The following is a 13,321-nucleotide window of genomic DNA, read 5'->3' as shown; positions in this document are numbered from 1 at the left end:
AGAAAACAGTACAGCAGATAGCAAAGACTTTAAAATTGTAAACTGAACATTTACCGGTCCTGTTGGCTGCATGGGACCATGAGACATATGGGGTGCCATCATTCCGGGCATCACTGACTGCATCATTCCAGGCATCTACAATCAAAATATGTTTATAGTATTTGCTTACAATTAGACATGCTACATCTGTAACCATTTTATGTTGATGGGAGGATATAGGTTAACCCTGTTCCCAAACAGGAAAACTGGGGCATAACAAAGGAATATAGTTATAAAATGCTGTATAAACTTAACAAAGGAATCCAGCAATTGTCTGATGATTTTCCAAATAGTATTAAGGCTCTAAATGATCAGAAGCATTAAAGTAGGCAAGATATTAATTACTGAGGGCCAACAAATAAGGACAAGATTGTTCATCTACACTTGATGGTCTTTCAAAAGGGAACCCAAGACAAAACATGAAGAAAGAGGAGGACTGGTGTGGAGGGACAGCAGAAAGATAAACAAGAATATGGGCCTTTAAAACAGAATATTTAATATGGAATATTAAAAACCCCAAACATTAGACTATTTGCAAGTCGTTGAAGGAATGGGGCCCAAAGCATTTAAAACTCTAAAACCTCTAATTCTACTTCCCAAACCAATTCCCTGTGACCTATGTAAACTCTATTAATCTTGAGGGCTCATTTACCTCATCTATGAACAGAGGATAATACCTGAAGAACTTGTCTCACAGGGCTGGAGTAAGAGTTATGCTGCAAAGATGTTCCAAGATGAAGAGAACTATAAAGTTTAAGAATTATGACTGCAGGGTTCAAAAACATGAACTGTTAAAAAGCGGAGAAAGGCATGCAACAAGGATGCAAACTACCGTAACCAATTAAAACCATATCATTTTCCTTATTCCTTAAATCAATGTAAATATAGTGAGGGATAATTCTACTCTGACAATGATGTTGCAAGATAATAATTACACATGGGTCTAATACAAGCCAGCTTGGGCAAAGACCCAAGGCATTTATCACGTAGAACTAATTTGCTTGTGTATGCACGTGGCCTTTAACCAGAAAGGAGTTTCTGAAGAGAGGCAGAAGTTTTGTTTGTTATATTTTCATCAGTCCTCATTGGGGACTAAGAGGATGGCAACAGATTGCACAAGCTCTCGTAATATATTTAATTGGCCGTATTCAGCCAATTTTGTTGGAAGATCCCACAAATAGTTCTAGGGAAATCAACCCCCAAATATATAATGACAATCCCTGGAGGGTTGGCCAAATAATCCCATTCCCATGTATCTTCAGGGAGCACCAGGTTATTGCTCCCTCTTACCTTCCATCTTGTGTGGAGGGAGAGGTATTTGGTAGGGCTACTGCTCCACCCTCAATCCACAAGGTTTTCTTGGAAGCGTGAGGAAGAGAAGAAAGAATGGGAGTGGCCCTCCCATTCCCCACCATCCTGTAGAAGCAGGAGAAGAAAGGAGTCTTGCCCCACTGCTGCTTCCAAATAACTGTGTTCCAACCAAGAGATGCTCCCTAAATATCTCCATCCAAGTAGTTTTAGAAACACTTTCAGAACACAGGCCACCAATTATATTCTAGCCACATAAAACAAAACATTTGTGCTTGATAAATCCAGGTTTAGGAAAGCCACAAAGCTCCAGGGTTTATCAACTATGTGGTGGCTCTTAACACATGGATATACAACCCATTGTTTCTGAATGGTAGTCCTGCTTTCAGTGCTTAAAGATAGCCTTAATTTTCTGACATATCACTTGGTTCTCAAACTCAAGGTATCTATAAATCAATGCCTGGAGAAAGGAAATACCAATATCAATAGGAAAAAAATGTTATTTAAATAAGGATAAACTATAGTGAAATATGATGAAATAAACTGGATAAATTTCAAGTGGAAAACTGTAGCCCCCAAAAGCAGTAAAAAAGAGTTTCTAAAGATCTGTTAGCTTTTCTCCTTAAAGAGAAAGATAATATTCCTTGAAGAAAGTGCTTGAGTTGTCTAAATGAATGGGACAACAGCCTTATACCCAAGACATAATTCTCCATAGTCTAACTACCAAACACATATTTTATTTTATTTATTTATTTATCAAATTTGTCACCACCTGTCTCCTCCCACCAGAGGGACTCTGGGTGGTTTACATATACATCCTGCCTTATATTTCTCAAAATTCACTTCTAGTAATACGTGCAAGAAGATCCCCAAGCTGTGCCCCCCCCCCATTTATGTTCTATGATTTCCACATCATGGCCAAACAATAAAAGATGCTAGGCAATAGTAACATGAGCAGAACAACAATTTAATTCAAAGTAATAATCTAGGGAATTTGATCATCTAAGTTAAATAGGCTGATGGTTGGGGTCTTTACAATTAATGGGTAATAAGATAAATAGCTGAACTGCTCAAATTACTTTTCATGTTTCCTATTCACCATTCATCCTCTTTAAACTACATACACCTGCACTAACAAATTATGATACTGTCCACAATGCAAAGGACCTACATGACCTTTAATGCCATGTGGACAGAATGCCCCTTATTCATCCTTAACATCACAAAAAAGATGAAAGCTTTTTGCATTAGTGGCAAGACTATCACTAACAGTGATTTTAAAATTCAAGGTTTGAATTAGTATAACTATGGACAGTATCAGGATTACTACCTAGAGTAGTAAGCAAAGGGTATTCTTTTTATTCTGCTATATAAAACTGAACACAAACAAAGAGCTAAAGCCACTACAGATGGGAAAATAAAAGATTGAAAGGGCTAAATTACTTATTGGCATAACTTTCTGAATTTCTGAGAAACAAGAGAAATATATTTGGGAGTAAGTAAGGATTCAACAAAATAGTAAGCAACATGAGGCCAAAACACTTTCCTATCCCAACTGTTATGCAGAAAAGTAACTGATCCACTTAAGAAAAAAAAATCTTTTGATTCAATTAAGCCAGGAATGAGAAAAAGAGATTAAGAAGACTATACTGATATGAATCAGTGCCAATTCCTAATGACCTATGGAAAGTCTTAAAAAGATTGAAATTACTATTTCATTTTAAAGTAGTTTATATAACAAAATCGCAGAAGCCAACTTACCTGTCCCATTTGTGGTCCTCCCATAGGAGGCATCATTTGAGGCATCATTCCATGAGATACTGGAGGCATGTTAGGTGGCCTTTGACCCATAGGATGCATTCCCATGGGTGGATAGTGAGGCATGCCTGGATGTCCCATCTGAAAAATACAGTTCAGGATTTTAGGAATACAAGCAAAACACAAAAGAGCTGCCTGAGTTTCAAATCTGGTCTCACAAAGAGCAAAATTTTTCTTGATTGCTAACATATTACCAACGTTATGAGAGCCAGTTTGGTCTAGTGGCTAAGGTTCTGGGCTAGAAACCAGGAGTCTGTGAGTTCTAGTCCTGCCTTAGGCAAGAGAGCCGGCTGGGTGACCTTGGGCCAGTCCCACTCTCTCAGCCCAACTCGGTGCAATGTAGACTAGCCTCCTTGTGGTGCACCCCGGGCAACGTGACTTGTCACGGCTAAATAGCCTACACATCTGGCTGCTGGACCTCACAAGGATTTCCCAGCAAGAAAAAAAGCAGCATGAACACCGAACTGCTATACCATACAGTTAAAAAAAAAGTTATCAATACATAAATGTTTTATAATTTTTCCTTTATGGATATTACAACTGATGATACTTTAAAGACTTGCTATTCTATAACTGTAATTACATAAGTATTCATCATATGAACAAGCTTCAAAAATGTATAATGAATAAGTATTAGGGAAGTACAAAAAGTTTCAAGCATGGAAGGGCTGTTTGAGTTTGAAACACTTCAGAATGTCACAAAAGCTCATTTTGCACTCAAACACAACTGTTTTGTGTTGGAACAAGGCATTCTGTGCTCTAAACATGATACTTCAGATTCAAAGTGGTTCAGTCTCAAATATATAGTTTGGCAGATGAGAAAGTCAGAAAACTTTCTGCTGAAAATCAGAACTTTAAGCTCTGATCCTAACAGTTTTCTGAGAAAGTAGTAGTTGAAATATGCATACAGCAGCTCACTGCCCCCAACAGAGTCCACTGGAGTGGGCAGTTATAACAAATTTAAAGAAATCATCCAATTATTTTTGGCCAACCAAATCTGCACATCTGACAGACCTAAAACAATTGTCTAAATGACTCTCTTAATCTCCTCTCCTGAATCTTTTTTTTTTTAAAGGAGAGATTTCTTAAGGTTTTGAATGCAATTTGACTGCAGCTGATCCCATGGATAGAGACCCGTTTAAACGAATGATTGCATTTTGGTTGAGAAAGCAATCCTTTTCTCCCACCTGAAATTGTTTTTTTTGCTGGTACATTGGTTTGGTTTGTAAAGTGGTGGGCAAATGCAGAGAGATAAATGTCTAGGATTTCTAGAATTGTAGAAGCAAAACAAATAATTGTCCCTATTATCTTCAACTGTATAATCAATTCCAGTTTAGTAACAAATATTATAAGAACTCTTGTTAATAGTTCTGTGAAACAACTGATTTGTACCAAGAGTGTAACAAAGTAAAATTTCACCTAAAGAAGAATGTGTGTGTGTATTTAGTAGCTATGTGTAATTGTTTTATAGTGCACTTTTATACTGGAATTTTATTATATATTTATTGTTTTTTTGATTATTTTGTTGTAAACCGCCGAGAGTCCCTCCGGTGGGAGGAGATGGGCGGTGACAAATTTGATAGATAGATAGATAAATAAATAAAATCAGTAAAAGTTAAAAATATGGAAATCAAAAAAAAAAAAAAAAAAAAAAAAAATGAAACCTCCACACATTGTTTCTAAAAGGCTTTAGCTTTACAAAACCAATCTGAAAAGAATAGCTGTATGGATTCATCTACCAGCTAATATAGATTCTTCAGTGTAAATACTGTGGCAGACTTGAGTTTTACTAAAAATATTACATCATGTACACTAGCCACTAACTTGTTGGTGATTATCACTTTTAGAGCCTAAACGAATTAGCATTTGGGTATCTCCTTGTGCATAATCCTGACTTTTAGGATCTCCTAAAACACCTTTTGCAAGTACAGTATTGTTTTCTTCAGTGTTGGTTATCCTAATCAAGAGAGCTTTTTCAAGTGCCACATATAGGAAACTATGTATTCCAAGTCATTAACTCATCTTTGTTCTGCGATCAAATGAAAATACCATTATTCTGCTATTTTAAACTTAATTTAAAACTTTAAAAAACTTTATTTTTAAATTTTTAAAACTTTATTAAACATTTTTGGGGGTGGAGTTATGGTTTTGATTTCTTCAGCTCCTTTAGGTTGTAAAATGAATAAAGCATATTAACATGTGTATATTTTGTAATCTGCTCTGAACAGTTTCTTTACTAAAAAAAGAGAAAAAATGGGGTACAGTATTTAAAAAGAAGAAAAAAATCAGAAAATGTAAGACATGTTATTCAGGGTGCACAAATTGCCTTCATTATATTCTTAACATTGTGAGGAAATATTCTGAGTATTCTGACTAAGCAGCAAGTCTTCAAAGAGAAAATAACATGCATTTTAGGCAGATTTGGGGATAAATATCACCTTTGTTAGGAATTAAGCACTGCTAATGATACAAGTTCATTAAACATTCCTGTAATCAATTTTGACATTTACCTACTTTGTGAAAAAGGTAAGACCTAGCAATTTATAAAGACATCAAGTTGCAACTATTCAAATACTTCACATATGTTCGTAACATTCATGTGGAACAACAATACTGAATCTTGGCTTGTCACTGAAAGTTCCTACTTTCCTTTCTCCTGCAAACTGCAGCACTAAATAGAAATGATTAGTTTGTTTTCTTTATCACTCAAATCAAGGTTCCTGACTTACTTGTTCCCTTTTAAGCCAGCAACACAAACTACATTTTTTTCATGATTTTCAATGCAGAGCAAAAATCAGGAGCTGCGGATTAGTAATGATACCAGACAAGAGTGAAATGAAAGTCAATGGACAACTTGGATCAATAAATGGTTAATTCACTGTTAAGTTGCAGTCCTCCAGAATTCTAGCTTATTGTTCCAGTTGAACATGCCAAATAGTTTCAATTTGTCAAATTCCATTTATAATTAGATTACTATAAAGCTAACAACTCTGAAGATCTAGTTCTCTAGAAAAGGCTCCAATGGTGGGGAAGGTGGAAGGAAAGAGAAAGAAGAGGATGACCAGCAGCAAGGTGGCTGGACTCAGTTACAGTGGCAATGACTGCACCATTAGAAGACCTGAAAGAACAGGTTAGGGATAGATCATCATGGAGAAAATCTATCTATGTGGTTGCTAGGAGTTGAGAACGACTTGATGGCACATAATCAATCAATCAACAACTCTGATCGAGGTTTTTCAAATTATAATGTAATATTCATATTCCTGTTGATTCCCCACTACTGACACTGCAGCGAAGATTAAGTCTCACCATTCTCTGTGAGGAAAAACACACTTAACAGGACTTTCCACTATAGTTCTAGGTACATGGAGATAGAAAGCCAATTTCATAGACTGATTATCAAGCAGTAAGTTAAATTTTCATTCAGGTTACACTTGCATGGTATATCTAATACGTAATAGAGCATTCAGATATTAGCTAAAGCTCATGCCCACTAGCTGCTAAATGGCCTAAAACAGTGCTTCTCAAACTTTTTCCTTCATTACCCAAAACTGCTTATCAGACAATCCTTTTTACCTACCATAGGTAAAACACTTTAAGTCAATTTAAATGTCCCTGTTGTAATTGGGTAATGGATTTGTAAAATCCACATTTACCCAATTTTGGGTAATTTAGCTAGGTTTGGGAAGCACCGGTCAAAACTCTGTGCTGAAAGGCCTCCAGCATACTGTTACCATTAAATACAGGCACGCTACTCTGGTGAAACTGGAGGGAGCCCAGGCAGTCTGGACTGACTGAACCAAATGAAAAATTCGTATACACTTACGACTAGTCAGGGTAACTAGGGAATACACTTACGACTAGTCAGGGTAACTAGACTCTCTCCTCCCCTGCAAATGAGGAAAGTAGGCCAGAAGGGCTTTTCACCTCGCGGTTATGAAATTTGGGAAGGGCACTGAAACCGTGCGGGACGGAAGCAAAAGCGTAACTCACTTCTGCCCCCCAACCGCCTGCCCACCTACCATAACAGACTCTCGGCCCATGCCGCCTCCGCCGGCGCCACTGCCTCCGCCGGCGCCCAGCCTCATCGCAGGGTTCAGAAGGCTCCCGCTGCCCGCGCTGCCGCCACCCCTGCCTAGGAGTCTTCCCCGGAGAGGCTGGCGGGAGGCCGGTCCGAAGGGAAGGAGCGGCTCGGGCTCCCCGCGTGGCGGGAGGAGAGGAGCCAGAAGACTGACAGGCTTCCCGGCTGGCCACTCTGGCCGGCCTCCCATGCGGGCGCTCTTCGGTGACTGCTCCGGGCCGGGGGCCCCCACGGGGCGCACGCCTTCGCCGGGGTTGAGCTGCATCAGGGGAGGTGGCTTAGGCAATGAGAAGGGCAGCGGCTGAGGAGAGGCCGCGGCGGCCGCCGAGTCTCCGCCTGACATCGCTTCCCGGGCGCGGGCCTGGCTCCGCCGAGCCGGCCCTGCTGGCTCCGACGGGATCCGAGGGAGACCGTTAGCTGGAAAGCGACCAGAGAAGAGGGGGAGGAAGACCGGGCGGTTGGGGTGGCCGTCCTAGGAAGGGGTTACTCGTCGGAAGTCTGCGAGGTGGGATCACCGCGCACGCGGCTGGAGGAGGAAAGAACAAAACCTCACGCCGGTAGTGGGAGGGGCTCTTGCTTCTCCTCTCGCCGAAGGGAAAAGGCACGCGAGGGCCAGCGAACGGGGTGGGGGGGCTGAGCCGGAATGGAGGTGAGGAGGGGGAAGGAGAGACGCGCGTAACGCAGAGGACGCTGGGAAAACAGCTCGCTCCCAGCAGCGGAGGTTGAAGGGCGGGACTACGGAAGCCGAAGAGGTACCATCGCTGGGCGTAAAACAAGGCGGGAAAAAAAAAAACGTGGCGAGGAAGGGAAGGTAAGATCTACGCGCTTACGCAGGGTTTCTTTAAATGGAACAAGGCAGCATGGGAGCTCCGACCTCTGGGTGTGGCTATTAGAGTGGCGGCGCACGGGAGACAAAGCGGGAGTTCCGTTCTGTTGCTGCTTTTGGCTCGACAGACTTCCGTTCTGGTGGGGAGGGTTTCCAAGAGGTGGCCGTGGGGCATTTTTTCCCTTTCTGCCCCCTAAAAGCGAATGTTCCACTGCCATGGCGGTGCGTCATGGAACTGTTGCGGTTAGTTACGGCCTCGGTCCTCCGTGGCCAGCAGGGCGGCGGCTCCAGGAGGGCGATGGTGAAGGGGGCTGGTTGGGCGTGTCAGGCAGAGGTCCCGGGGGATTTCATTTTCGCGGACTGATTGTTGTTGCAGGGGCCCGAAACCGTGGGGCGTGGGTGGCCGAGCAGGACGTGTTCGGTGTTCTGTTGCCTTGTAGCGGTTTCCTTGCTGGCGCTCCTGATAGCCATCGCTTGCCTGGCGCTAAGAGGTGAGCCACGGCGGGACGGAGCGATTCCCTTTCCCCAAACAGCGCTCGAAAAACTCTTACTGTCCCAACGCGTTTCATTCAAAACAAAACACCGTCGGGGCAGCCCAATGCCTGACACAGTGGCGGGGCTCTCACGTCATGCAACGCCTCGCCGCCTTTTGTTATATATAAAAAAGGTGGGATTAAAAAAAATACCATGGTTTAACCCTTGAAAAAGAGATTGAGAGAGATTTGATTGTGTCAAATCATAAAAGGATAAATTACAAACCATACGGGCTGGATTCACACAATAACGTATATTAACCCAAACAAGAATACCTTATTATTTCCTTGTTATTTGAACCAGGGCACAAAGTTTCATTTTATATTACCCCTAAAGAAAGCTTAATTTGAGACACACACAATTCCCTAGTGGCTCTCTCCCCTCACTCTACCCCCCCCCCCCCGTTTATAAAGTCCGTTTCTTGTAGGTTAAGAAATAAGTGGCTATGTGTACTTTGCATACACATACAGTGAATTTACAGTACAGGCATTTTTAGGAGGGCTTTTCATACTGTGACTAACTGTAGCAGTCTTAAAAGTGGTATTCTAAAATCCTGTATTGGATATTGAGTAGAATTAATAGCTACATAAAGAATTTCTATAAAACACTGGCAGGAGTAAACAGTGATATCCAATAGCTTTTCAGCGTTGGAAATTTTAGCATATCCCACAAATTTGCCCACACCTAGTCCAAGAAAAGGCACTATTCCTGTGTACGGTGAAAACACTTTTTAAAAAAAAAAAGCTGTGAGTGTTCAAAGCAACATTCAATATTTCAGGAAGTAGTTGGTTTATGATCATGTACGGGCACCTCATTTTTAGGGGACAGTGCTTCCGTATAATCTATTCTGTCTGTGTCCTTGTCTAGTCTGACATTCTTAGTCTGACATTCTTAAAGCTTTTCCTCGTATGACTTTGTTTTCCTGAGATCCACATATTTGTTATATCTAATTTGGTAAAAACCAAATTAAATCAAGTTAAATCTAGCCTTGTAATGCCTATCTGTGATAAAAATGATACACCCTTAAGGTGGTTTTTTCCCCCCCAGTATTTATCAGACTATGCAGGCTGTCTTGCTTAAGCACCAGTTAATAAATTGAAAATTGAAAGCAGTTTTTAAATAAAGTGATAGTAGTTGGTTATGTTTTGTACAAACTTAGTAAACAATTGAATTGGAATCCTTGGGAATATAGAAAGACAGCAAGAGGTCCTACCCATCATTCATTCTCTGGTATGATTAAATCTGTTTAGCTATGTAACTTGTATCATAACCATAAATCCCTCTAACATGGAAATTCAGTGATTATAGCTGTTTCCTGATATCTGTACCTCTTTGAAAAAAATAGTTGCCTCTGAGTATTGTTGTCAGAATGCATGTGGGTATTACATTGTCATAGCTACCTTTCCTGGCATGATCAGTAAGAATCAGTGAGCCCATGTGAGTCAACATTGATACTAAGGTGTTGCAAGTTCCACATATCAGCAGTAAATATAGGTAGAGGAGAAACAAGTCACATGCTATTTAATTTTAAGTTACTTTACAGCTATTAATGCTTGTACGTGTGCATGTGCACAAGAATTATAGAGTTTTACCATGGTCTGCACACAGATCAATACATGTTTATTACACCTGATAGTGGTTAGATGTTTGGCAACAGTGTGTAATGCTATGTGTAATTGTATAACATATGAGTAAAAGCCTTTTTCAAGAAGAATAGGAAATGATGCTGTTCATCATAAAAAGTACCTGAGAGCTTAGTCCCCAAAGAATTTAAGGCAAGAATATTTCCATTGGATTGATAAAACCCTGGTAAAATTAGGTCCATTTTGTGATTTTTTCTTTTCCAAAAACATATATAATTGTTCTATATGTAGTAATGACATTTCTTCATGTTACCGCAACATCATACATAAATATAAGTTTCTTTATAAACTATTTTTATTTACAGGTCCAGGACATGAAAAAGAGAAAACTGATAGTATAGAAACCAGCATTTTAGGTGAGGCTTGTTTTGTAACTTCATTTTGGAACTCTGGCAATTTCCTTAAGTTTGGTAGGTATGCCTTGAGATAGAAATGGGACATCTTGCAATTCATTCATAAATGAATATATGCTGCTGTATCATTAAAGTACTTATAAGTGATCTGCTTTCTTAGCTATAATTTTTAAGTACTAAAAACTTAACGTTTTATGAGTGCTAGCATGGATTGGGTTCCTCATACAAAAAACATTTAAATTTGAAATTGTATCAAATTGTGCAATAGCACAGCAGGGTGTGCTGGTGGTCATCAGAATTTTTGAATTTTGTGTATTTTATCTTTATTCTACCCATTCCATTTCTCTGTTTAAATTGTTGATCACTTTCTACAGATAAATAAGATGAAAAAACAAATCCTCCAACAAACATAGTAATGATGACTGCAATCTTAAAAACAGTTGTATGGAGGCAGATCCTGTATAATTCAGTGGGACTGACTAAACATATATTGGGTTATGTTGTTTTTCCCTTTGACACAGTGTGAGCCTATTAACTTTTTGGTTTATTCTGGGTACTTGTTAACATTTCCTGGCAGTAGAATTGGGACATTTCTGTTAGGGATATGCAAAACATTTCCAATTTGAAATGTGTACTAAATGTACCAGACGTATGTCCAGGGTCATGACCTCATTTTGAAACTGGAAATTTGTGAGCTTGGGACACTTCCAGATGTACTAGAACAGCTGTTTCTAACTTGAAATGGGGCATTTTGAATTCTACAGTTTGCATACTGTGTATTTATGCTAAAGTTGTAATTTTGAGATTTCATTATTTACAGTTGAGTTTTTCTTCCATAAGGATTTTGGAGTCTTCTTGTTCTAGCCTTGATGACTGGGCTGTCATGTTGCAGTTTTTCCTGGACAGTGATCTATTTTGATTCATTTGAACCGGGAATGTTTCCTCCTACTCCATTCTCACCTGCACGCTTTAAGTGAGTATCATTTTAGAAAGCATCAAATATGATTGGATATTGGGCTTAGAAATCTCCCATAAGAAATTGATACAACATACATATTAAAGCTTCATATGCTGTCCTGTAATACTGAGGATCTTCCTTGGCTCGTTTATACTTTTAATTGTTATGAAAGGACTTTTTGTGAAAGCTTTGATTGGCAAAAGCCATAATGGGCAATGGAGATCATTATCTACTGGCTCATCTAGTGATGACTGTAATATATGGAAGTTTGTGACTTGGAACGTAAGAGGAGGAAATGGTAAAGAGCATGAATTAACAGTTGAAGGGAAAAAGAGAAAACAAGATATTTTGTATGATACTGAAACCAAAAGAAAGGGGAATATGTAATAGATGTGAATGAAAGGTGGTCTGCTTTGTGTAAAGGAGTTGATGAATACATGCAAGATATGCTAGTGAAGGTGTAGGTTTAATTATGAGTGAAGGGGCTAAAAGTTATATCAGAAGTCATGAATGTCTGATACCTAGGTTGTTGTACATGCATATAGGTTGTGACAACTGCATGTTCTGGTCCAGTGCATGATGAAAATGGAATAACCAGAAAGGAGTTCTATGAAAAATTGTGTGTCAGTCTGAATAGATGCAATCTGGGGAAAAATACTTTTATTTGATTACATGGATGGATGGAAACAAGATGAGAGAGTATAGAAAGAACAATTGGGCCAAGAATGCATGAGAATGGTGGTAGGATTAGTGACAATCTCCCTAGAAAAAGGTCCTTCTGTTTCAAATATGTGGTTTAATAGTAAGTTTACCTATACGTACTGTAGACATGGTAAGGAATGGGTATAAATATCAAAGCATGATTTATTTGGTTGTTTGAGAGAATAAATTAAAGCTAGAAGGGTGATGAGAGATTCTGAATGTGGACAGATTGTTATTTGATAGTGTCAAGAATGGATCTAAGGGAGAAAAAACATGGAAGAAAAGGAAAGAAGCGGAAGAAACTAGAGTCAAAGTAAAATGATTGGAGGAAGAAAAAATACAAGCTCTGTATGAAAAAGTATTAGAAATTTGATTTACTTCCCAACAGACTCAATGGAAAATGAATATAAACAAAGAAGTTGCTTGGAAAACAGCAAAAAGAATTAGGTTGCAGAGAACCAGCAAAATAAGTGGAATTATACTGATGGGGCAGGTGTAAAAGGATGCTTAGTGGAATGATGAAGTAAAAGAGGCTGTGGGTAAGGAAAATATATGTGAAATACTGCTGCAAGAAATGATGAGAAAGATAGTTGCTAAGAATGTAGTCAAAGAGAACAAAGAATGGTTAGGATTAAAATAGGCAGAAAAATACAGAGCAAGTTTTTGGAAATAAAAATAGTTTTTGAAATGGGTGAATAGAACTAAAGAAGCTGTGTCCAGCAGAGTGCATAGAATTAAAAATCAAAGCAGTAAAATTATATGGGATTAACTGAAGCTAGGGAATCTTTGAAGAGAGTTTTAGATTTTTTTTGTGGAAATGATAATGATATTATAATATTTTATATTTTAATGATATTATTTCATTCAAACTGAAATGAATATTATAGATGCAACCGCCCAAGTAGAAAAATGAATTAAAAGTCATAATGCTATGAGAATGTTGAAAAATTGTAAGGCTGCAGATGTAATCATGTAGCTGGAAAAATGTTAAAATATCAATGTCATTTGCTTTTGGAGGGCCTGTGCAACTTGTTTAACTTACCTTTGAAGGCTGCATCT

General features: G+C 39.0%; 2 protein-coding genes across 4 annotated transcripts in view; one reads left to right on the top strand and one right to left on the bottom strand.

Annotated features, from left to right (window-relative positions):
- PRPF40A (pre-mRNA processing factor 40 homolog A) overlaps nucleotides 1-8,025 on the bottom strand; it is a 38,064-nt gene extending 30,039 nt beyond the window's left edge. Inside the window, exons 1-3 of one of the 2 annotated variants that reach the window (XM_063318362.1) lie at nucleotides 7,188-8,025; nucleotides 3,109-3,246; nucleotides 55-135 (exon numbers count right to left, since the gene is read on the bottom strand). In XM_063318362.1, the coding sequence (XP_063174432.1) occupies nucleotides 55-135; nucleotides 3,109-3,246; nucleotides 7,188-7,589 (621 nt within the window). In that variant the 5' untranslated portion in view covers nucleotides 7,590-8,025. The remainder of the gene's footprint in view (nucleotides 1-54; nucleotides 136-3,108; nucleotides 3,247-7,187) is intronic. The other variant, XM_063318361.1, reaches the window with a different exon arrangement.
- Nucleotides 8,026-8,212: 187 nt separating this feature from the next.
- The window catches only part of ARL6IP6 (ADP ribosylation factor like GTPase 6 interacting protein 6), a 211,665-nt gene continuing 206,556 nt past the window's right edge, over nucleotides 8,213-13,321 (top strand). For both annotated transcript variants that reach the window (XR_010068929.1, XM_063318366.1), the window contains exons 1-4: nucleotides 8,213-8,315; nucleotides 8,449-8,563; nucleotides 10,555-10,605; nucleotides 11,443-11,575. Coding sequence is in view for 1 of the 2 variants with exons in the window: in XM_063318366.1 (XP_063174436.1) it covers nucleotides 8,289-8,315; nucleotides 8,449-8,563; nucleotides 10,555-10,605; nucleotides 11,443-11,575 (326 nt within the window). In the remaining variant the exon portion in view is untranslated. The remainder of the gene's footprint in view (nucleotides 8,316-8,448; nucleotides 8,564-10,554; nucleotides 10,606-11,442; nucleotides 11,576-13,321) is intronic.

This window comes from Candoia aspera, chromosome 1 (genome assembly GCF_035149785.1).
Source record: "Candoia aspera isolate rCanAsp1 chromosome 1, rCanAsp1.hap2, whole genome shotgun sequence".
Taxonomy (NCBI): domain Eukaryota; kingdom Metazoa; phylum Chordata; class Lepidosauria; order Squamata; family Boidae; genus Candoia; species Candoia aspera.
This window is presented reverse-complemented; position numbering and strand designations above follow the sequence as displayed.